At 39.4% G+C, this 26,269-nt stretch overlaps 1 protein-coding gene across 2 annotated transcripts in view; it reads left to right on the top strand.

Moving 5' to 3' along the window:
* The window catches only part of RAB3C (RAB3C, member RAS oncogene family), a 261,295-nt gene that overhangs the window by 187,340 nt on the left and 47,686 nt on the right, over positions 1-26,269 (top strand). For both annotated transcript variants that reach the window (XM_014860388.3, XM_014860387.3), the window contains exon 4: positions 25,665-25,789. In XM_014860388.3, coding sequence (XP_014715874.1) covers positions 25,665-25,789 — 125 coding nt within the window. The remainder of the gene's footprint in view (positions 1-25,664; positions 25,790-26,269) is intronic.

The following is a 26,269-nucleotide window of genomic DNA, read 5'->3' as shown; positions in this document are numbered from 1 at the left end:
CCTACTCTGAAAGACAGCTTAGTGTTCAGGACATGAAGGAACTCCCCAACCCTGTGCTGCTTACATCACCCGGGTTTTGTCCTCTCAGAACTCAGGTCTCGGGAAACCACACCCAACCTACCCACCCTGGTCTGCTGGGTAGTTTTCAACCAGAAATTTTCCTAACTGTAATTTCTTAACTTAAAACAGGGGCACTAAAAATGTTGTGAACTTCATTTAGGATCAAAGGTCAAAAGTGCCTTGTGAAAATTATTGAGAAAGTGAGAGTTTAGAGAAAGGACTCAGGAGGAGAGAAGACAGGTGGGGCTTCTTCTATCTCAGGCCTCCCACTCTCTGCTAATGGAGCTTGTCATTGAAGAACCACACACTCACCAGGAACTGAGGTGGCTCAGAAGAAAAGTGCTGCAGCAGTGATAGAAAGAAAGATAGGAAGTGGGACAGAAGTGTGAGCGTAAGATATAGAGAAAGAGAGAAAAAAGGGGAAAAGAGAAGGAAGAGAAAAAGAAGAGGAAGTCTATGAAGATGGGGATCTTACAACTGGAGCAAACCATGGTTAAGCTTAACAGCACGTCAGTTCAGTCTGCCAGATGTTTGACCACCTTGTCATTGCAATTCCTAGGACAACTGCAAATTACTAGCTCCAGTAAAATTACTCCTCTCAGAGCTGCATCCCCACCAATAAGGGTCACTTATGTAATGGGTTTGCCCAAAAGATGACCTTTCCTATGAACTTGAGGTCAAGTGGTTGGAAGGAGAGGAATAAAAATCTAACAGGGACCAGCAACTCCAAAGCCTTCCCTATTACTTCTTGGTATTTGCTCCAAGTGGCACTAATGCCTTTAGGCAACTCCTCACCTAGGTAATTAAAAACTTTCTGGACCATCTTTGAAGAAGGTACTAAGTGGATTATAGAAACACTGTATGTAGTATTGGAAAAATGCTAACTCAGGCTTGGCTCCATCACTCAGTAGATGTATGACTCTTGGCATGACTCTGAGTGTCAATTAACCCAGCCAAAACATGGTGGTTATATTTCCACTGCACAGGATGGTTGAGAGGGGTAAGTGAATAATCATTTAGTACAGGACCTGGCAGATAACAGATGTAGCAAGGTCCTGCCAGGAAACAGAATCCATCTCAGATGGTTCAAAGAAAAAGCAAACTTGTGAAGAGAACATTTACGAGGGTGTTGGCAGGGATAAGAAAATGGGATGTTGAGGCACCTGGAGACTGTCACTGCAGAAAACCATTACTAGCCTTAGAGCTGAAAGCACTGGAGACAAAGTATTAACTATTCTCCAGTGAGAGCAGAAGCTATGGAGGAGAAGCCTGTAAGAACTATAGTATGAAAAGACCTAGCTACTGCCAAAGAAGCTGGGAAGGTGTGGCGTCTTTCTCCTCCTGCCAGCTCCTGCTGAAGCCTCCCGTTGACAGATCCAATTGGAAGCCTCGTGGGAAGGAAGCCCAGATGATATAGTTCACAGGCGTTAGCCTTCCTGTGTACAGAGCAAGGCAGAGTTAGGCATAGAATAGATGGGAAAGGAAGAGGTGCACAGGAGTTTTTCAATAAAATCATTTCTATTTCTCAACCTTAATCCACTAAATGCACACAAAACCTCATATATCCAAAATGCATGTATAGGGTTGAGAGAAGTAGTTTTGTATTTAGCTAATAATCTCGTTAATGATTGTTTGCCAAGTTCAGTAAGGAATTCAAGATAAACCCTTCCCCCAAACCTCAGGGCCACTAGTGATTATGTACTTAGAAAGACATATTAAGTCTTGCTCCCAAATCCTGTCTCTAAGATACATAACTATCTTTTAATTCCCTAAGAGAGTTAACGTGCTTCCCTAAGGACTTTACCAACTTACTGGCATTGAGGGAATTTGGCACCAAGGGTGTGAGACTCTCTAGAAGATCAAAAGGGGCAAGCAACTCACTATCTGCTGCTGCTGCCTCCACTTCCCAGTTATCCTTCTGCCTCAAGACTGCTTCTTCAGATAACGGCTTCTCGGCAAACTGGAACTGTCTCCCATTTGAAAGGAGGAAGCTTCCCCCTTCCTCCATAGAAGTAGAGAACACATTGTCAGGTCAGCGGAGAGTGCTGGGCCTGTAGCAGGGACCAGAGAGGGAGGAATTCATGCAATGGGTCTTGAGATGGAAGAAGAGAGATGTGACTGGAACAGGAGCAGCTGTGAACTGTCCGGCCAGTCTGGAGGTACCATTCAGATCTACAAGAAAGAGAGAAATCTTTTAACCACAGGCCTGGAGGGCTTCTGGAAATTCTTCGATCAGGTAGCCTCAAATCATTTCTCTCATGGACAAGGTAAGATTTAATGACTAGTTTGCATTCTACTACGATGTCAAATTGACATATTAGATTTTGCACCTAGAATAAATTAATAATTATCATTATAAATGATAGCCACCACTTGTCTAAGCCCACTATGGTTCAGGCACGTGCCAAGAGTTTTAGATACACTTGTTCTAATCCTCATAAAAACTCTTTAACTATTATTAGATTATAACGCATTAAACTTAAAAAGCAATCATTTATACTTCATTCTCAAAAGAGGTGGGAGGCGGCTCTTCTTCATAGAAGAATGTCAGTTAATATAGGGAAAAGGAAAAATAGAATTGGAAAATCATAATTTTTTGACCACGAATGTAGTAACTGATTCAAGCGAAGGTCATCAATGGATGTTAAAACATATTAGATAAAAGGTTGTTAAGAGGATAGAATATTCACACAGTTTCAAAGCAACATGCTACAGGTTAGTTATTAATTACAAAGGGAAAGCTATCTTTACAATAGAAATATCTGGCTGACAATACGTTAACCAAGTGTGCAAAGTTAACATCACCATTACTGAGGCAAACTGACATTATGTGTGTTGTGGTGGTATGTGATAGGAAGTACTCAGCATTATATACATAGTATTCTCATTGAAATGTTTAACCTAAATCTAGTTATGAGGAAACAGACATATTCAAATTTAGTGATATTCGACAACTGGCCGCAAATGGCCTGGACTCCTTAAAAATGTCAACATCATGAAAAACAAAAAAATTAGGGAGAGTGATCTAAACTAAAATATACTAAAGAGATGGCAGTTAAATTTAATGTGTGATCTTTTTGGATCCTGGATGAGAAAAAATTCAGGGAGAAAGATATTACTGGGATAATTGGGGAAATTTGAATATGGGCTGCATATTAGATAGCATGATGGTATTGGGTCAGATTTCCTGGTTGATTTAATGGAACTGTGCTTATGGAAGAGACTGTCTTCTACTCTTATGAGAAATCTGTGAAGTATTTAAGTGTTATTGACTTTGCAACTTACTCTCAAGTAGTTCAACAACCACCACAAAATGTTACATGAAGAGAGAGAAAGCAAATGTGGCAAAATGGCAACAACTGATGTACTTAGGTCAAAGCTAGACATTTGACTTCTACTTGTCTGTAGGCTGGAACTTTTTTAAAATAAAGGGTAGAGAGTAAAAACAGTAGTAGTATTATTGATCTCACTTTTTAAAAAATGGAAACAGAGATTGAGGTCACCCAGTTAGTACATGCTGGAGCTGACATTGAATTCATTTAATGTCAGTTATTAAGGCCCAATGCAAACGCTTGTGGAATGCTGGGCTCTAAATTAATCCTGACTTTTCATCATCTCAAGGCACAGAACCTAGCAGACAATAAAACATAACTTTGAAGACAGCTCTAACAGGGGCAACGTAACGCAGAGTTATTGTGGCTTATTTTACATGGATACCACCCCAACAAAGGAAGGGTACGGGAAAGGGCATTTCTTCAAACCCACTGGCCCTCTTCAAAGAGTTTATCAACTATTTATGAAAACAATGATCTATTAGATCTGGTGTATATGAGGTGATTAATCATGTAATAATGTAGTCAGTCGAATTTGAAAGTATTCATCTCACGTAATGCCTGCTCCATGTCCGTGAATTTAGATAAATCTGCTAAGACTCCCCAGTGAGTGGTGTTTGGAAGCTTAAATTTTCTTTTAACACCTTATGTGGCTACATAACAACATATTCTTATGGCATGAGAGTAAATCCCCATGAAATATCTTCAGTCAATATAACTACACACAAAGGAAACGCATCTGTTGGTGCTTTGTGGGCAGCAGCCCCACTTCTCCCTTGTATAGGTGCCCTCTGCTTTTACCCTACATTTAGTTTTTGGATTTTGTGAATCGCTGACAAGAGCCAGATCTTTTTTTAGAAAGTGTTTTGTGCAGACAGAAGGGAAAAGCTCACAGTAGGTTAGTGGTGTCATTAGCAATTTTGTTCTTTATGGAGCAGGAAAATATAATATGGGTTTAGGCTGTTAATTCTAGAGGCTAGTACTTCCCTCCCACTAGGAAATGCTTATGTCCTCCACCTCTGAAGATGGCTGTTTTTTAGTGTTTAAGTAAATCCCTGCTGTGTCTTTGTATAAGGAAAGAGCTGTGCTTCAGTGCCTCCTGTGGAGAAGGCAGCAGGGGACACGGCCCTGTGCTGTGTCTCAGCGGCCTCACGTGGAGGGGTAGGGGCAGGGAAAATCACATTTTGTGGGAAACCTTTCACACTTTTTTCTGAATGGGATTCTTTAGCTAGTTTGAGGAAAAGAGAAAAATAAAGAGAACGTCAGAGACTAGATTCCTACCTACTAGCATAGCTCTGAGTGACCTTTGATAAATCCCTTCATCCTCTTATGTAACTAAATGCAACTAAATACTGTTTCAGGCCCTTTCCAGTCATTCCTAGGGAAAATGTAGGTTTACCACATGAATTCAGAGTCACTTCCTTCCCACCTGGAATGGTTGCTGTTTTTCTCACAGTTAATGTACTTAGCAGTATAAATACATTTGCCCTGGGTGTATTCCTGAGGGTCCAGACAGCAGAATATCCACAGGGCTGCAAAAGCCTCTGACAGACGCTTGGGACTATGACACCCCCATGAGGAATTTGGCCGTCTGTCTCTCTTCTCTCCGGAGCTCTCACTACTTTCATGCTGGGGTGCTTTCTCTCTCTCTCGGACTCTTGAGGATTTCTAGCAGGGAAATATACAAGCATATGCTTGAAATAAGACACAGCAAGGCTAGGACCAGAGGTCTTAATTAGAGTTCCAAGGATCAGCTCTACAGACCTGGGCAAAGCCAAGATTGCATGAATGGTGAAAAATGGGATGAGGAATTAGAGCAACATGTAGAATTTCGTCATGTGTAATCTGTGAAAGTGGTGACATGTTGCAGGGTGGAGCATGAGACCATAGGTTTTGTAGATGCCAGTCTGACAAGAGAACCAATGGGAACCTCAGAGGCCAGCCAATCCTAAAAACTGGGTTCTTTACTGAGGATTTTGGAATTTGAAATCCTGATGTTCTTTCTCATTGTGCTACAGCATGGGATCATCTCATACTTATATTATGGATTATTGTGAAATTTGAAATTAATATCCCAATCCCAGAAAGGGGATCTTCTATTTTCTAGCCAGGGGTCAACCATCTGGAGATGTAATAAGACTGGCAGATCATGGGACTTCCATTGCTTTGCCCAAAGATGAGCTCTTAAAATGGTGCAACGTAACAACTTTGCTGGGGACCACTTTGCTGGAAGTCAGCAAAGATGGCTGAGGATATAAAGAATTTGCTCCTCAAGTGAATCTTGAAAAGTTTCGTAGCCTCCAAGCTTCTGACTTTCCAGCTTTCCCCCACTTAGTGACTGTTACTGATATCATGCCACAGCAAAAACAATGCGGACCTGCCTTTTTTAAAATTCTTCATAAAATCAGCATCCAAACTGCATTAATATAGAATGTGTGAAAATTTACCATTGACATGTATTGTTCCTTTTGAGTGAAGCATTAGACAAAATTTTTTCTCTATGAATCAGTAGAATTATATAGCTAAGAGAAATATAAGTTTGGAAGATTTTTTAAACCCAAGGCATGAAAATAGTGTATTTTAAAGTTAAAAAACTACATTTAGTTTTACTACATCAATCTGACTTTTATCCATACTCACAAACTCCTTTCACCCTCAATATAACCCAGTTAAAAAATGGACAAAGGACCTGAACAGACATTGTTGTATACTTGAAATTTGCTAAGAGGCTAGATCTTAAGTGTTCTCACCACAAAAAACAAAGAAAGAAAATGGTAACTATGTGAGGTGATGGATATGTTCATTAGCTTGATTATGGTGACTATTTCATAATGTATATGTACATCAAATCATCAAGTTGTACAACTTAAAAATATATACAATCTTTAATTGTCAACTATACTTTAGTGAAGCTGGAAAACAAGTATTGAGAATTAGAGAGCTCCTTTTTCTTGTTTGTAACGGAACCCATATTCCTTACTAATGCACCAGTATACATTAGTTCCAGATTCAAAAGGATAACAAATAGGCACTCTGCCAGGTTTCTTTAGTGTTTGTACTTATGAGAAAATGCATTTGTAGTGCAATGGTGGCATGTGCACACTCCCAAAGGACAGAGAAATCATGCAGAAACCTTACGTGCAGAGTTTGCAGAAAGAAATGTCAGCTCATACCTGATGGCCATTGCTGCTGACATAGGGAAAGATTATAACTAGACTGGTAGGTTTTAGAAACTGCAACTGTTCTTAGAATTAAGTAACTAATTAATGATTTGATTTCATCAGCTGCTGAAAGACAGGCCCTGAAAAGTATTTTCCAGCTTTCTGTGATGGGCTAAGAATCTGCACAAAGGGATTGGGATGCGGGAGAGGAATCCAGCAGTAGATGGGTACATGAGAGTGTGTACTGAATTTACACAGGTTTAGACAAAAAAATCCTCTATTAGGTAATATAAAGGCTAAGCTGCTGTAACAAAAGGCCCCTAACACACAAGGTTAAGTGACACAAGACGCTGCTTTCTGTCTCATATAATAGCATGACTAGAATAAGCTGAAAGGACAGCTGTGTTCCACAAGGTTATTCAGGTACACAGAGTCCTTCCAACTGACTGCCACAACCTTCACTAGGCATTAACCTCATCTGCATGGTGGAAGCTGGGTCACAGGCTCAGCCACTTTCATACAAAATAGGGCACACGAGATCGTCTAGGGCAAGCACTTCTCTTTTGAGGGAGCAAGACAAAACTTGCAGCCATTCTCCTCTCATTCCATTGCCCAGAGCTTAGTCATTGTACTAGGGTTCTCCAGAGAAACAGAACCAATAGGATATAGATAAAAGAAATTCACTGTAAGGAATCCATTCACACAATTATGGAGACAGAATTCCCACTATCCGCCATCTGCAATCTGGAGATCTAGAAAAGCCAGGGGTAGAGTTTGAAAGCCTGAGAGTCAGAGAGCTGATGGTGTAGCTGAAGGCTGAGTCCGAAGCCCTGAGAACCAGGAGCACCGAGGGCAGAAGATCAAGGTCCCAATTCAGCAGTCAGGCAAACAACAAATTCACCTTCCTCTGCGCTTGTGTTCTATTCTGGCCCTCAACATATTGGATGATGCCCATGCACATTGGGGAGGGCCATCTGCCTTACTCACCCACAGTTCAAATGCTAATCTCTACCAGAGACACCCAGAAACAATATTTAATCAGCTATCTGTGCATCCTTTCACCCAGTCAAGTTGCCATATAAAATTAACCATCACAATCATATAGCCATATCTGGCCATGAGGAGGCTGGAAAACGGTGTCTCTAACTGGTGGCCATGTCCCAGGAAGAAGAAAACTGGTTTGGAAGTGACATGTGGCAATCTACTGCCTGGCTTGCAGTTCTCCCTATTAAGACTCTTACTCTCCATGACCAAGACCTGTTTCTAAGAGAATTGCGGTAATATATAACTGAGCTCTCCCAGAAAACTTCAAATAGATTCTTCTGTCAATTTAATCAAGTACTGTGACAAAGTGTTTCTACCATGTTGAAGTGTCAACTCTCTAATATACATTTTTCTTTTATTAACTGTCTGCTCAGAGTATACCAGTTACCGGGTGGCACTTTTGTCCTCTCTCACCTCTTAGTATTTAACGGGGCTTCTAATGCCAGAAGCAATAGGCAGGCAAGCTCCATTTCTGGGAGAAGTTGTTAGTGAAGTAAAACAAGTTTGCTGCATTAGGCTGAGGGTTTAGGGTTTTGGTTTTCTCTGATGATGTCATAAATGCCTTTTCATTTTTATTTCACAAACTGTCGAGAGTGAAAGGTGGCTTTTGGTATCCTAGAATCAATGTCCTGCCACTGAGGTACACAACACTTACCAGATAAGCCTGTGCTGTTCACTCTCAGAAGGAAACTAATTTTCTTACAAAACCATTTCTCTATCTGTAAAAATAAGAGCAGATTCTAATGGGCGATGTCAGCCCATTTTCTCATGACCAGCTTGCCTTCTGCAAATGATCCAGAATTTTGTTAGTGTCATAGCTGCTGCACAGTGTCGGGTGGGGTGATTTATCATGCAGTCAGGTTGAAAAGAGTAAATCTTTGATACAAAGTCACTAGGGGACCAGGAAGATAAAGGCATCCAGAACAATGAGCTTTAAAGGAATTCAGCCTGTTCTCAGGGCTTCGTGAAAATATGAAATTCTTATAAACTGTCAGGATCTCTAGCTAATTGTTCTTTCTCTAAATCCAGTTATCTGACAGTGGATTTCTTCAATAGAAATTATTGATGACACATCTTAAGACAACCAATATTTTTCCTTTCATTTCTAGGATGGCTGGTAGAAAGCAATTGACCAGCCATTTTTCTTGTCTCCTTCTGCATTCAAGTGCCAAGAGCACCATGGATTTAATCAGAGTTTTAAATCAGAATTTGTCCTTTCTTGTGTGCCTTACGTTCCTGTTGCCTCCCCAGGTCTCTGGTCTTGCAGAACCCTGAGGATTGCTCCTGTTCCATCCAGATTTCTTCCTCCCCAGGCAAACTCCTAACCAGGGAAGGAGTTTGAGCCAGTGACTCTGGGCTGCACATGAAATCTCATGGCTTCACAGTTGCTTTATTATCCTTAGAGAGGTTTTTGTCCTATTTGGCACCATTGCTAGCCCATCTTTAGCACTTTATTTGCAATAAAGGAAAAATTAGGAAAGAATGTTAACCTAAAGCTGGTTTGGCCTGAATGCCAAAGGAAAAAAAAATCACTGTACACAGCGCCGGGGGGTGGGTGTGTTTGCTGCACACACTAGTAAAATGACAGCTTCATTTCTTCAGAGCAGTGTTCACACATAAGTGATAAACTAAATTAACATTCCCTTCTGGCAGAAGGTACTAAAAAGGACACCTATGATATACAATTTTTGATTCCTCTACCAAAAGAAAAATTGAAATAGATTTTTATCACATTTTGGTGCTAATAAAGGTCTAAAGATAATGTTTTTGTTTGGTCGTTTCTTTATTTTTCATCACAACATCTGTTGACCTACACTGGATGTTCCATGTTACTTGTATATACCAGAGATTGCAATAGCAAAACAAAAAAGGCAGAATTGGGAAGGGATAAAGGTATTTTTTAATGCATCAGATTTTAATTTATCTAGATAACTAGATTATCTAGATTCAGTTTCAGAACTAGAGTTGTCCATTTTCACCAAACTACTCATTCACTCAGTCATTTATTCAATCATTTACTAAATATTTACTGGGCAATGTTGAATACTTTGGAGAACGCAAGAAAGCCTAAGATACTCTCCTTATTTTCAACTCCATAACTCAGAAGAAAAGAAAAGAAATGCTCATGTGCAATACTTTTGTAACAATATAAATTTATACTCTATAGAATTAAGAGCCGAATGAGCAGTATAGATAGCAAGTACTATAAGAACCAAGAGGACAGGAAATATCACTTGAAAGAGGTGGAGCTTGAGCTGAGAGTTGAAAGATGGACAGACTTTTTGTAAAGAAAGGAAAGAGGTGATATTCCAGGCACATAGAAAAATGTGCCCAGATGATGTGTTGGGCTTGTTTGGGGAAGTGTGAATAACTCGTGAGAACTAATGTGAATGCTCAGCCCCAGTAGGTGAAGGTGAGGATGGCAGATGTGGAGCCCTACTAAAGAGTGCTGGGAGAGTGTGGAGGAGAGCGTGGTAGGGGGGCTAGCTAAATATGAAGTCCACATACAATCAGAGTCCTAACTTTTTAAATTTAATTTCAAACATATAAGTGCTTGAATTTCTATTAAATAGATTATCTGGCCCCCTAGATATTTTTTCCTGTCATTTTAAGCAACCTGATTGTGGATGGATCTATACCCAATAGACATATTGCAAGGGAAGGAGGGAAAACATTTCAGAGGTGAGAGAGAGAATGTCTAATCCTCTGGCCTGAACGTTAGCACAGAAGTGAAGGGTGCCAACTGTGGAGCCAAGCTCTAGGTTTGTACCCGCCGTCTCTCTTTATTAGCTGTGCAATTCTAGGCAAGGTGCTTAAACCCCCTCTGCCTCATTTTACTCAAGTGTAAAAATGGGGATAACATTAATCCCATCTTATGGGGTTGTTTTGAGTATTAAATGAGACCAAACGTAAAATCCTTTCAAAAGCTCCTAGTACATAGTAAGTGCTCGATAAATGCTAGCTATTGTGATTATTGTGAGGAGAAATAATACAGGCAAAGAATGGCTTAGTTTTAAGGAGAGAGGAGAATAAAGGGACTGAATGAAATTCTGATTATCAGGGTTACATTTAGTGATAGAAGGATATTGAAAACTCTGGTAAACCACAGGAAGGAGATTGGAAAGTTTAAACCTAGTCTACCTGGGCACAGACTGTGTGGCCCCAGGAAAACAGGCCTAGCAGGTTATTGTTGAACCTGAAACATGCCACCCCCTCAAAAAGAATTACCCTACTTTTTCAAAAAGTCTGTTCTCTATGGCATTTTGAATGTCTTTTTCCCTTTGCCAATAAAGGATAGCTAAAGTGTTCAGGTGTTGCTTGTTGCTTTGTGCTTCTTCAAAGCAACCTGAGTAGCTACCTGAGTTCATTTGAACTAATCAAACTCTACTACTCCAACTTTATACCAAGGTAAAGCAGAAGCTCCCTGGAAAAATGATTATTTAAGAAAGTAAATCCATTGGTCTGTTAAAACAGAGTCTCTCAGCTGTGGTGCTATTGATGATTTAGGCCAGACAATTCTTTGTTGGGGGGTAGACGTCCTATGCATTGAAGGATGTTTAGCAGCATCTCGGGCCTCTATCTATTAAATGCCCGTGGCACCATCTTCCCCAGTCATAACAAAAATATCTCCAGACAATGCCAAATGTCACCTGGGAGACAAAATCACCCCCAGTCAAGAACCACCATGTTAGAATTATTGGATGGAAACTAATTGCTTATGTTTTTCAAACAGAAGAGTGTGGCCAAAATGGATACTGGTACCTTTGACCCATGCCCATTGAAATAAACCAAGACTTCCATCTCAATGGACTCATTGGGCAGAAATCAACCGCCTCATGTGACAGTATCAATGGCAGGTGGGTGGTGGGGTAAAGAGGCATCAACAGAGAAGAGAAATGGGAAGTGTATTGATGACTTAGCAAGATTGAATAGTGGCATTTTCCAACTAACCAGAATGGCCTGGTAGTGATGTCAGCATCTCTCTTCTTCTGCAGAATGGGAAAATTAAGGGAATAAGTGCTTGGCTGTTAAGAGTGGACATTTTTCTTTTAGAAAGGATTGCTTTGATTTGTATCTCAAATTTTCATGGATAATAGGAACGTGAAGCCTCTAGATACTTTCTGCTTGTTGCTTTCTGTGGTATGATATACTTTTTAAGACAGCATATCAGGCTAAAAGGATGACATCTGGATGGTCTCTACAGGTGGAAAATAGGACCTTTCTGACTGATGGTTATCTCTCTCCTCCCAGAGAGCTCACAGCCATAAACCAATATTCATTTTCAAGTTTCAAATTCACTTTGGGACAAATATGAATTTGGGGAGTTTCCTATAGTGTCTGGAATTCTTATATTGCTTATCCCTACCAATGGTAGCTTTGAAAAATGCAAAGATTCAAGAATCATAAATTTCTAATTTTTAAATTTGTGTTTCATCTTTTTTTATGGCTGAGTGATATTCTATTGTAAATATATATGTATATATATTTACATACATATGTAATATATATGTAAATATATATGTAAAATTTGTAAAAAATATATACGTGTGTATATATGTATATACACCACACATCTTCTTTATCCATTCATCTATTGATGGGCACTTGGGTTGTTTCCAAGTCTTGGCTATTGTGAATAATGCTACAATGAAACAATCTGATGGAGAAAGCCAAATACCATATGATTTCACTCATAAGCGGAAGATAAAAACAACAAACAAACACATAGATATAGAGATTAGATTGGTGGTTACCAGAGGGGAAAGGAGGAGGTTGGAGGGCAAAAAGAGTAAAAGGGCATGTGTACAGTGATGGATGATAATTAGTCTTTTGGTGATGAATGTGATGTAGTCTACACAGAAATTGAAATATAATGATGTACACCTGAAATTTATAGTGTTATAAACTAATATTATTTCAATAAAAAAATAAAAATATGTGTTTCTACTACAATTTTTTCTGAAAAAAAGCTTTCAAAACTAGAAACTACTTTTTCTTTTATCAAAAGTCTGCTTCCAAGGAGGCCTCAGGCACAAATTCTTTAGTAGTGTTTTGAAGTCAAAAGTACCTTTTCTTGTGAAAGAGCCATAGTTCTCAAGAGATGTCCTTCTATTTTTATCTGAAAAGAAACAATTTTGAGTTAAAATAAAGTATTTCAAACTCAAAAGCGTATTCTCTTCCATTCATGCACAGTGTTCCCACTACGCTGAGTATTAACATTCCCTGGGCACATCACATACTTTCACTTTGCTGGACTTTCGCCCTTACTGTTCCTTATGCTGGAATGTCTTTTGCTAGAGAAGCTAGTAACATTATCTTTTCATAGTAAAGCAAGTGCATAGTGTGTAGAGGAAAGCCAGGACCCCCAAATATGGGACATGGAATTAAAGACGGCACTGCAGGTGTTTGCTCCATAAATAAAAATTTTTATGAACCCAGTTGCTGCAATGCTTAATCCAGAGAGCAGGAGAGTTAATTCTGTTGCTAACACTAAGGGAGATTATAGTACCCCCTGTGGTTATGGCTAGACGTGTTTTTAAATATCATAAGGTTCCAAATAAAAGCATACCACAGTGAACAAATAGAAAGGGTATCCACCATGTAGAAGAAAATAATTCAGTGAACAAACGGTTTTGAAAAATGATTAGGTTTAAGTCTGAATCAAATACAAATTAAATATGAGTAGCATCTCTTCAAAGTAATTCTATTATTGATCTCATTATAAATTACTTGTGTTACAAGTCAAAGAAATGAAAAACTGAAAAGAACTTTTGGGCCGCTTAGTCTAGCTACCTATCAGCCTAAGATTGGCCACGTGGGTTTACTTACCAGATCAACCTAAGACATGAGAGAAGAGGGGAAGAATACTTCAATAATCTGATTGAAAATGTTAGTTTTTATTTCCTGAGACAAAGATCCAATTTCCTTGTCTTTAATTTCATCTTTGAGCTCTTGGTTTTCTCCTTTGGAGTCAGGCAAGAATATGTACTCTTTCTGCCACTTTCCTCCGTGCACCAGGATGTCAAATTCTCAGCAAGTGCTGTATCATGCTTCATCATTTTACAATTCGTTTGTTGTGCCTGAAGCTAGCTAAAGTTATTTCAAATAGTTCAGTAAACACTAGGGTTTTAGAATTTTGACGAAATTGCTTTTGCTTAACATAGCCTGTATTTTTCTACATTTGCTATTGTTCATTTCCCCTTATAGATAATTTTATTTTTCTCTTCTTTTTTCATTTATTTTATTGGATAGTGCCCACTCCAGAGTAACTAAAACCTAGTACGTAGCCTTCAGTGTTCTCACAGCTGACAACATATATCCGTTTAGCTTAATTTGTCTGGAGTTGATAAATCATGATAGGAGAAAATTTAGTTACATTAACTTTATTATTTACTTTTCTTTCATTTCAAATTGCTTCGGGGCAATGAAGCCTCCATAATAGTTGGTGAAATAAAGCAGCCTAGATTTTTGAGCTACAAAATAGTGTCCTGTTTTATTTCCTGAACGAAAACCTATTCAAATGTTAACCTAGTGTATCAGTAAGGATCCAGCCCAGAAAACAGACCTTGGCCAGGTTGTTCAATAGAGAGAATCTAATCTCAGATAACTAGGGGCACGGAGACAACTCAGAGATTAACAACTGCTCCGGTTTAAGGTGATGTTCCTGAAGTCCATGAGCGAGGGCAGCCTGGGAAACATGCAGCGCAAGGGTCAGCCTCTGCCATACAGAGCGCAGCATGGAAAGGGCACAAAAAATATAGGAGAACAAATAGACAAATGACTGACACATCTAGAAAGTACCAGTCAAGAAACCGTGCTTCGATTGATACAAAAGTCCTCTGGGTGCCTGGGTGCTTTGTGTGTATGCCTGTATTTTCTTAGGGTTAATTTGTTATTTTGTTTTACTTTGAGATGTTTTGATTTGAGATTACTAGTTAATATGATCTTCTTAAGAAGCATGGTGATACTGGCCAATTTCTTCTAAAGCAGGAATAGAATGGCAGATGTGTATTTCAAGAATGTATGTAAACATGCATCTTAGAAGGAGATGCATCTTCTTTGAGCTGATGTATTGCTCTCACATATCAAGGGTAGCTTGCTCTCCTCACTTGTTTGAATGCTGAACTTCTAGAATTCACTGGCACTAAAATGGTGCCATCATGGCCTCATGTGCCTCCAAGGAATATCGTGGGAACATAGATCATTCTGATTATACAGAGGACGATGAGACCCAGACTTAATCGGAGCGTCTGAGCTGAGCACGGCTTCAGTGAACCACTTCTCCATTGCACTACAAAGGGGATCTGCAAAAGAGCCGCAGGTTGTGTGCACAGCCTGCAGCAGGACCCCTTACACCATGCGCTGTTTGACGTGGGATCTGAAACACTGAATAGCAATTACTCTCTGCAACCTGGAGCGAATGGCCACTGTGGAGCTCAGCCTTTTCGTATTTTCCAGTTTTCTGAGGTCAGAGTTCTCTACAATGATGAAACCTCTTTGCTCTGGTTCATCTGAAAAACACTGTCATTTTAAGGGTGAGAGAGAAAGAGAGGTGATTTTACAGTGATTTTTGTGGCAAACAATAGAACAACGTTACAGCAACATTGAATGGGAGGGTTAAAAAGGCAAATGTGGTGTGGAAAGAAGCAGACAGTTCCTGGCTTTTCCAAATCTGTTTTGCCAGAACCCAAGGCCGAGTGAAGGGACAACAGCTCCCAATTAAATCCATTGCTTGACCCTGAAGATGTTCTTTCTTTGCCTCCATGCTTATCATTTTCTTTCCTCCTCACTCCCCTCCCCTTTCCCCAAGACGCAAAGCTATGTGGGCGGCCCCTTACCTACAAAACCCTCTTTTCTCTCACTGTACAGGAGGGCAGTCTGAGCTGAACTCACAAAAATAAACCACTGATGGTGGGCTTAGGGGCAAATCCCCAGACCATCCTCCCTCCACTGCCCTACACATTCCCACCACCATTGCCAGACATGGTGCCCCCAACCAACCTTAGCTCCTTGGCCTCCCTCGGAAAGCCTCCTCCAGCTCTTCGGCCCAGAGACCCAAACCCCATTCTAGCATCATGATCCTCCACTTCATCTATGCATTTCTCTGACATGAAGATTAAATCTTAGACTCATGAATACTTAAAGACCCATGATCACCCTTATGAAAGCCCAACGTGCTGGCCCCTATCCTGGACCTGCCACACTCCCTCTACTTCCCAGAGGTCCAGTCTCTGCTCCTCATCCCTGCCCCATTCCATCACCCCCCATGCTGCTGGAACAATAGCCACAAGCTTCCGACCGCAAGGGCCCCCACTTACCCTGCCCATTTTACCATTAACTTTTCAAACCAGACTTTTTCTCTCTAGTGAATGTAGCAGCCTGAGGACAGGCGACAAATCCTACTTATTTCTATCCCTCATTACAGTGCTACTGAAAGCGTGGTCCGAAAACCAGCAGCATCAGCATCACCTGGGCGCTTGTTAGAAAGGCAGAGTCTCGGGCCCATCTCAGACCTCCTAAATCAGAACACCTAGGGGTGGAACTCAGAAGGTTTAGCAAACCTTCCAGGTGATTCTGATGCCTGCTAAGGTTTGAAAAGCAGCACCCTGTGGTATAGACACTAGTGTCTTTTGCATGGTAGTTATTTAATAAACACCTGCTGATTTGAGTGTAATTGCAAGACCACAGCGGGAAGCCAGACCCAGCTTCCTGAGAGCAGAGGCCACATCTTTATTGCTGTGCCCCCAGCTCCTTGCATAACTCCTGACGAAGCGTTTGTGAGGCTGAAATAGAATCGGTTAGTACTTTCTTTTTGTTTTTGTTTTTCTCCCACTTTAACCTTTGCTAATTAGAGGTTACAAAACAGCAAAGAAAATCACAATGAGGATTGTTTAGAGAATGATTTTAAGATAATGCATCAATGCCATGTGGATAATTAATGATATCAGTTTGCCAGTAATAATAATACCCTCCGTTCATATAGCACTCTGTGGTTTTTAAAACTCTTTCAAGGGCATTTTCTCATTGATCCTCAGGAAAATCTGATAAAAATATTAGTAGGCTTTGTTCTCCTCTCTTAAAGAAGAGGCAGAGATTCAAGGAAGCTGAGAGAATAATTTTGGTGTCTGAATTAGGTATAAAAACTAGAACCCAGTACTTTGAACTGCTACACTCCAATGGAAAGGTTTCCATTTCAACTGCATTATGTTAGCTGAGTGTTTCAGGTAACTTACCCTCAATAAGTTTTCATTTTACAGTTGCTTCATCTGCAAAATGGGAAAAACAATAGTATCTACCTTATAGTCTTGCAGGAATTAAAAGACGTAACAATAAATGTAAAACCCTTAGCGTATTACCTGAGACAAAGTAAGAGTTTAATAAATGAAGCTACTGTTTTATTATTATTTATTTATTGTTTTATGCTTACACATTATATGTATTATTACTATATATTTTTTATTATACCACACTGACGCCTACCAGAGTAACTCCATATGTGGGTTAGCAAGGGCCAGGGCCTTCCCTGTTTCTGAGGGTGTTCCTTGCTAACTTTAGGGGGCATTGAAGGCATTCAGTCTGACTCTTGTGACTGGGAGTGTTTGTCACTGCTGCCCTTCCGTGGGCGTCTACCTGTGCTGATTCCTGTGGTCATTGCACCTAATAACCTATCAGGAAGATTGGGTGTCTGCTGTGGTCACCGTGGTTACTTCCCTTTCTCGAGTACAGGTTGCTTAGTCATTCCAAATACTGGCCTTCCTTCCATCAGCTGTTAACTGAAGTTATTATGGTTGATTTCTTTTTAAAATAAGATACAATCACAACTTTCACCCAAGTATGGAATAAACACATCAGAGATTTTATTTAATTCAGCAACTAGTAGTGGAAACAGCACATTGTTGCCACAGTTTCAGGGACATATTCAATGAGCACACATAGAGGCAATCAGGAATGCTGAAAGGAATTTACAAATAGTTGTAAAATAAGTTAATATCCATAGGGCTATAATCAATTGCATTCTGCCAGATGAATTCACTTGCATTTCTATTTTCTATTGGCAAGAACTCATTTATAAGATTATTCATCTTCTACCATCTATAGAGTTAGAGCTGTAAAATAGCTCAAAGATGATGAAAAGCAGAGATGATCTGGAAAATTATGCTAGGCAGGACTCCCAGCAATCTTGCTTGCCCGCTTCAAAGTCTTTCACAATTTTTCCTGACAGTTGGATCTCAAAAGAGTGGGCTGGTGTTAGAGGAATAGAGGATATAACTATATCCAGTTTTATTTTCCTGCCTGGAGAGGAGGCTTCACAGTCCTAGGCTTCAAAAGAGCTACGGGGACATTTCTCCTTTTCCTATCTTTATCTGCTCTTAATACCCATTTCTCCTTTTCCTGTAGCTCCGACTTTCAAAGTCCCACAAACTTGTGGCCCCACTCCTCCTTGGAAACCCCACCTTCCCCACAGGAGGAGGGAGTTTCCTCCTCCTCTTCCTATCTTAATGTGTTGTAAATGTCAGTGTTCAGGCTTTGGCCAAATGTGAATGGAGCTTCTCCTCTGCTCAGTCACTGGGGCTACGGAGGGGAAGGGGAAGGTTCTGGTATATAAGTGAGGGGAGAGCAGATGTTAGATTCTAAGTTCAGCTTTGCCTTCAGCAAGCCTGATTGCTTGCCATAACCTAAGAAGCAAGATGTCTTGTCAAAGACCATGAATTCCCCCAGGGACAACACAGTCTTGTCTGGTTTGAGAAAAAGATATTTCGGTTAACATGACTTTGGCCTTCCCCATTGTGGAAGAATAACCCAGGCATTCTTGAGCCTAGGACCCACTGAAGGGGGCTCTCTCTTTGTTGTTCAGAGGGTGACACTTGCTCCACTTGGTTGTTGTTGTTTTTCCTTCTTGCATAGAAGAAGACAGATGTCCAATTGTTCCTACCACACATATGGTTTTAAAAAACAGAACTTGAAATTTTGTGAGATCAAAATGAGATCAGAAGTTATAGGAGAGGCATGATGGAAACAGGCCTAAGATTGAATTTAGACTAAAAATGCAGAATCTGATGTGGTCCACGGTGGTTCCAGGACCCCACTGATCAAACGACTGCTTCTTGAGTTCTTGGAATAAATGCTCAATATTGGCTCTCGGCAACCAACAGACTTACTGCAGAGAGGCACATCAAACAGATCCTTCATGCACGTCCAGTTCTGCTCATTCCCACACACAGCCTAATGACACTCTGTATGTATGAAAACTTGGGACATTTTGGTTTCCCTAGGAAACATATTATTTATCTTGTAAAGATAATCAAATATTCAGCATATGAATTTCTTCCCAAGTTCCATGTTCAGTAAAATGTAGTCACTTCTTTTCCCTGGAAGCAGATGCAGTGATTTCCCTGGGGAAGAACAGGCATGGGGAGCCTTGGGATGTGGATCCACATTGGCCACTATGTAGTTACGTCATCTCCATTAAGTCACTCCACATCTTGAGTCTCAGCTTTGTCATCTACAAAATGAAGGAGTCAGACTAGGACCCTCCAAAGCAACTATTCCACGATGTCAAGGAGCTAAGTTACTCTCTGAGATATCCTTATCCTGACTATTGGTGTCAGAGCAGAAAGGAAAATGTGACTCCTCCAGACTGGAAGGAATAGCTGGTCAACAGATGGCCTTTGCAGGCTGTTGAGGGGCCAACACTTGCCTTCCTCTACCATGGACATCATCAGGATACAAAAGGCCGTGGAAGAACTCTGCCAGCAACATGTCCTACAACATGTCCTTCCCATGATGCAGAGCAAGAACAGAAGAGGGCTGGGGCTGGCCCAGTGGTGCAGTGGTTGGGTTTGCATGTTACACTTCGGTGGCCCAGGGTTCCCTGGTTCGCATCCCGGGTGTGGACCTACTCACTGCTTGTCAAGCCATGCTGTGGCAGGCGTCCCACATATAAAGTAGAGGAAGATGGGCACGGATGTTAGCTCAGGGCCAGTCTTCCTCAGCAACAAGAGGAAGATTGGTAGCAGATGTTAGCTCAGGGCTAATCTTAAAAAAAAAAAAAAAAAAGAACAGAACAGAAGAGGGCTGATGGAAAATCACAATGCCTCTGATGGCTATTGCTCACCAGTGGCTCACATCAAATCTTACCATATTCCATTGGCCAAAGCAAGTCACTTGGCTCAGTCCAAAGCCAGTAGAGCAGGGAAATATAATCCACCTACTGGGAAGGAGGTGATGACTCAGTGAAGTGGTAACACAATCTAGTATAGGATTTCACCAACATTTTAGTAGTGCTTATCTTGGGGTAGTGAGATTTCTGATAATTTTTTATCTTTTGCTTTAGTTTTTGCTATTATTAGGATTTTTAATGAGATTATAGCAATTTTAACAAAATCGGTAAACCTATTTACTTAAATAATAAAAGATATCAAATATTGAGGACCAGTTATTTGAGGATACTTTTTTAAAGTTTCCTTTTTTAACTTTTTTATTAAATGAGTTAATGTATCTAGAAAAAGTCTAGCTCCTCAACTTCCTGAAGGCACCTATTAGCACTCACAACGCATGTAAACCACTGGGGTTATTATGGTCCTGTTTTTGTTCCCTTGCTTCTACTCTCTCATCTTAAAATTTCTTTATTTGCATGTATCTTTGTAAACCACCTGCAAACACTTTGGACGTTAGATGGGAAATAGAGAAAGATTATTTAAAAACTAAAATAGAAAAATGTGGGGAGAGAGTCCCAGGGGTGTGCAGCCCTGGTCGCACATACAAATAACCTGGAGACATTTTTTTAATTCCTATGATGAAGTCCCTAGAGGTTCTGATTTAATTGTTTTGAGTTGGAGTAATTTTTAAAAGCTCTGTAAGAGTTGAGAAAAAATCAAATAAATAAATGATTAAATTAGTGAAAAAGTAACAGAAGGGCCAATCCTATGTGATGAGCAGTCGCAGGTTGGCAAACATCCTTACAAATTTGAAGTTGACTGAGATGCTGTAAAGCTGAGGCTCCTGAATGTTGAAGAGAATAAGGGAAATGGACCCTCTGGAGAAATAGGAGATTCTAGAATTAAGAACAGAACTACTGTTAAGATCTGTCTGAGCTTCACTCGGTAAGGAAGAGCAAGTCACATCCTCTCTGATACCTCATATTTCTCATGTACCGCCCAAATCGGACCCTAGGAGACAATTGCTTTTTTGGGTCATTGGGGTACATTTGGTGGACTGTTTTTCAGAACATTGTGACTAGCACGAGTCCATTTTCTATGAGAATATTTTGAACTCATAGGAAGTTATTGATATACCCACAACAGGAGAAAAGGAATAAAGATATTGTAGGAATTTGTCTGTTTGTTTACAGCTCTCCAACTTATTTTATTCTGTACAGAGTTCAGATATTTTTAAGTGAAATATGAAAAACTCTTTTCATCTCCGTCTCATGATATAAAATAAAAACAACAAAAACCCTCTCTCTGTATATATGTTTATATAGAAAATATATAATATTTATTTATATATAAAATATATGTAAAATATAAATATATATAGAGAGAGAGGAAGGATTGTTTTGGTTTAGTTTTTGTTTTTAGCTAAATGACAAATAACAGATTTTTTAATAACTATGATCTGGTACTGGTAACGTCTGAGTGAATTGCCATTTGTAAAGTAACCATGGTGACCAGCATATTGCTTCTGATTCCATTAATCTTGTTGAGATTAACAGTAAATCCCAAAGGATCTTTCGCAGTGATTCAGAAATAAATCATCTTTTCACATGTATATTATTTGGTAACAGCCACTTTCTTTAAATGTGTCTCTTTAACCAACAGAGAAACAAGACAGTCCCGAATGAGGTGATTAAAAACCTATCCCCCAAATAAGAAATTTCACGAAAATATAGTAAATGACCAAAAAAAGTAAATACACAGAAATGCCATATGAAAGGAAAATATATTCAACAAACGTGTCATATTCCTAATAGACATGCCAGAGAAAGGCTGTTCGCTCCCAGTTAGAAATTTACTCGTAGGACCTCAGCCTTGACATATGAACTGCAGGCAAAATTTGAGATTCTTTAATGAAAAACATTTCAATTATTGTTTAAAATATAGGAATTAGAAAGGACGAGTTTAGCTGGATTTGGGAGGAGGAACAGCTGGCTGCCTAAGCTGTGGCTAATAATGTGTTCTATTTGTAAAGAGATGTTTGAAACCACATTTGTCCTACAGCAGCCCCAGAGAGTAAGTACAAAATGTGGTAGCCTTGTTTTACAGATGAAGATACTGAGGCTAAGGGTGCAGAATGACTTCCTCACACTCACTTCGTATTCGAGCTTTCTTTTAAGTTGGCTGAATAAATTGTCTTGGATTCTGAGTTGAAAGGTGTGGGAATTGGACTACCATCCCAACATTCTTCTGACCTTAATCCATATCACAGTCTAGATAAAATATGCACACCTCTGAGTCTTGCTCAATTCATGGCGCTTATACTTCCTCTACAAGTTTTCCTGAGTTAAGAGAATAATGTGAGCTCTCATTGCAACCTAGGTCTTCATACATAAAAGAAATTCAAAGAAAACAATAGCATTTTAAATAATCTAAGATGCATAATTTTTAGTATCTTTACATCTCTGAAATTGGGCTGTGTTGTATGATTAATGGCTTATTATAATTGCTAGGCAGCAGTATCAAAGATGGATTTCATTGCCTGTACTTGCACTAACTTGGTCATAGCTACTTGTATTGTCATTACCTCAATTGAGTGGTGGAATTTTGGGTATGGGGGTATAAAGTTATTGTGTATGCAGAAGGGGTTATAAATTTTATATTAGTGATGTGAATGCTCATTTTGGAGTAATACCATCATTTCATATTTTCTTGCAAACCAACAACCTAGTGCTCTGCAGGACTTAAGAAAGGAAGATATCCACAAGTAGATGGGTATGTTGACTTTTGTTATTGAGATAGTCCTGGAATGATTATCTATCATGTACTAAGCAAAGTAACTGAAGACAGGAAAAATTGCTAAATCCCTCAGAATACATGAAAGAAATTTCAAAGCAACAAAAATCTGATGTGACGAAGTGCATCTAGCAGGACTATTGTTAAAGCATTGTATCATTGTTTCATTGGCTGCTTCTTTTTGTTCTTGGCCACTTGTAAAATAATTTTTAACTTATAATTTATGGCATCTTAGAGTCTATGAAATATGGTAATTCATGAATCAACCAGCATGGTTCTGACCCCCTCTAGCTGGTGATTGGACTTTGCCTAAAGCTGCTCTGTGTTGATGGTGGACATCATCAAGAAATCCAAAGTAGTCAAAACCAAACATTGAGTATTTGCAGCCCTAATTCCAAACGTGAGGTTAACCAACTCTGTTGGCAAATTAATCTTTTGATTACCTCATCACAAATGCTCCAGACCACAATTCCTATTTGATTAAAAAGAGAAATAGTCTCTGTTGGCTCTTTAAACTTTCAAGATAATGATTCTTTATAATTCCCTGGTAATGACAGACAATATTCACTTTACACGATTTCCTTGGCAATTTAGGACATTGAAGAGGATACATTAAAATACGTCTGATATAATAACAAAGGGAAGGGAGTGGTTCTGATATAGTCATGGCTCGCTCCCTCCCTCCCTCCCTCCCTCCCTCTCTCCCTCTCTCCCTCTCTCCCTCTCTCTCTCTCTCTCTTTCTCTACATCTATCTATCTCTCTCTATATATATATGTAGGTATATACATATATATGTTCTTTCCATGTATTTTTACAAATTGTTAGGAAACAGGGAATGTTGTGTATGCATAAATGTATAATCTATCACAGTAGCCTAAGACTCCATGGGTTATCAAGTCAGCAGAGCTGAGATACTCAGACAAGTTAAATGGCAGAAACAGGCATTCCATTAACTTGGTTAAAGAGCACAAATCGGCTAGCTGGGTTGTTTCTTCTTTACCTTCATAAATGCACACCCTGGCTTAAGTATATGTTGTCAGGGGTGCAGTAGGATGAGTTTGCCGAAGTCAGAGGAGTGCTAAATTTCCCCAAGCAAGCATCGTCTTCGGTAAACTCAGGAAGCCGTGTCATTTACATCCTAGCCCCAACCCCTTCCTGACACAACTATGACACTCTTATGACTTCTGTCTCACTACCTTTTTGCTGGATATTTGGTTTCTAGCTGTGTGCCAGGATAAGAACTTTCTGCGTTAACATAGCGCCTTTCCAGGCATAGGCCATGCTTTGGCTTATAAGACCTACAGGAGCAGAGAGGTAATAAAAAAAAAAAATGCCTAGGGAAATCCATTTAGATTTGAGTTCCTTTAAAAGAACCTTTGGAATTTCTTTGTAAAACTGTGTTAGCACTTGAGATTTAAGGTGTACCTATCCATCTGGAGGATATTTTTTACACCTTAATTCACTATGAATTCATCATTTTTCGCGTACCCCAAACATAAAATGAGGAGAGGGAAAAGTATAGAGTTTTGAACATCTGCCTTTATTTTCCCAGTTTATGGATACATGCTGAATCTCACTGTTGGTAGCAAAATATATTATTAACTTAGGTGTTGGAGTTAGAAAGGTCATATCCTCAGATTTTTCTAATAAAATATGATGTGCCTCTGAGATGTTCACGTGGAACCAAGAGTATATTTCACCAGATATTTTAATCTTATTTGAAAACTTGTACTTGGTTTGGTTGAATACTCTAAAATAAAACCCTAGGAGTCTAACTGCATCTTAGCTCTTTCCTTTCTTCTCAAGAGGGAGAAACAGTGATCACATCTCATTGAAAGCTCTCCTGCTGCAGTTTAAAGCTATTTGCTTTTATTCTCTCTTCAAGTTGAGAACAGCTCGTCACTATTTTCTATTTAATAATCCTGAAGGACTTGGAAATTGCTAGTAAGAACATTCCCAAGATTCTCTTTTCAACACTGTACAAATCTCAGTATCTCTCTCCTGATCACCCACTGAGCGATGTTTTTCCCACCTATCTTAGATTGTTCTCCAATAAGAACATGGCCAATATAAAGGGAGGATTAAGAACATGGCTTCCTTTCAGCCTCTGCTCTGAGATGGCAACAAATGCCGGAGAACTTCCCTTCTCAAACTTTTCAAGAGTAGCGTGGACACACGTTTAAGAGTACGGGTTTGATAGCTCTGCAACCCACGTTTCATTTCCAGATCTGCCACTTTACTGGCTGAGGTATCTTGGGCAAATTATTTAACCTCTCTATGCCTCATTTTCCTCAATTTTAAATTAGGAATGATAATAATATCCCCCTTGATTCTAAGGATTTGATTAATGTAACATATATCAGGAGTTGAGGACAATACCTGCAAATATTAACTATTGTAATATTATCTAAGTTTCAAAATCAAAAGTTGGTTATGTGCATCATGATCCATACTGGAATCTTATTTGGAATTTTGCATATCCTGTTTATAGTAACTTAAACCATCAGCCCATTATATTTTAAATTCTGATATGAATCAACTTGGCATTTTTCTCTTAAAAATGTAAAGCATGAGTATATTAGTTCTTATGATTTGTTTTAAAAAACTATCATTATCCCCAGATTTCCTGGCTCCCAATTGCCTTAGCTCTTTAAGTTGTTATTGTAACAAGGGAAAATGATGTTTTTGTGTAATGGGCCGTAGAGTGACCAACCATCTTGGGTTTCCTGGAACTGAGGGGCTTCTCAGGATGTGAGATTTTTATTTCTAAAACTGGGAACATCTTGGGCAAATCGGGATGGCTGGCCACTCCAACTATAAAGGTACTACATAAGGTGGAGGTAGACAGGGGAAAGGAACAAGCAGTAGTAATATTAATCTCACCAAATACCAAAGAATTCTTAATACAACACCATTGCTCCCTTGATTTTTGACTCATGCAATCCCTGATGAATATCTGAAGGATAAAATTGCACTGAAATAATTAATTCTAAATGTCAGGCATTTGGGCTTCAGTTTTTGGTATTATCGTCATCTGTGGGATATATTTCTTCTCCTTCATTTTATGTTGTTGTGCTTTCCTGTAATCATTTTTTGCCTGTTCTTTTTCTTTTAGGTCAACTCAAATCAAAACATACTCTTGGGATAATGCCCAGGTTATCCTGGTTGGGAACAAATGTGACATGGAAGATGAGCGAGTCATCTCAACCGAGAGAGGCCAACATTTAGGAGAACAGCTTGGTAAGAAACTAACAAATAACAAGAAAGAGAGCTTGGTAATTATTTATAATACTGTACAGAGTCCCAGCTAATTGCTAGGGTGAATTTAATGAAAATATTGTCAACCTGACAGTGGAAACCAACACATCCTCCATAAGTAGTAAGTCAATTTCCTCCTACTTTTTGTGCCATCATTAGAATCCATGCACAATTACAGAAGCAAAATAGCCAGAATTTCATCTAGTACAAGATATTCAAATTCTTATTCTATGAGAAACAGGATATATCTTGCCTGCTATTGCTTTGTGATTTTTTTCTCCATACAGAACATTTTGCATTGAGTAAGCGCTTTATTATATTGTGAGATTGTTGTTGTTCTCAAGTTCCCGTTGGAGGGGTGTAATGGCACAGAATAGATCACATTATAGATTCTGGTTCAAGGGACAGCACTGACAAGCAGTGTTACTATTACAATCCTCTTTGAAACTCAATCTCCTCATC

The sequence above is a fragment of the Equus asinus genome, chromosome 10 (assembly GCF_041296235.1).
Source record: "Equus asinus isolate D_3611 breed Donkey chromosome 10, EquAss-T2T_v2, whole genome shotgun sequence".
Taxonomy (NCBI): domain Eukaryota; kingdom Metazoa; phylum Chordata; class Mammalia; order Perissodactyla; family Equidae; genus Equus; species Equus asinus.
Note: the sequence above shows the minus strand (reverse complement) of the source record. Positions and strands in the feature narration are given on the sequence as shown.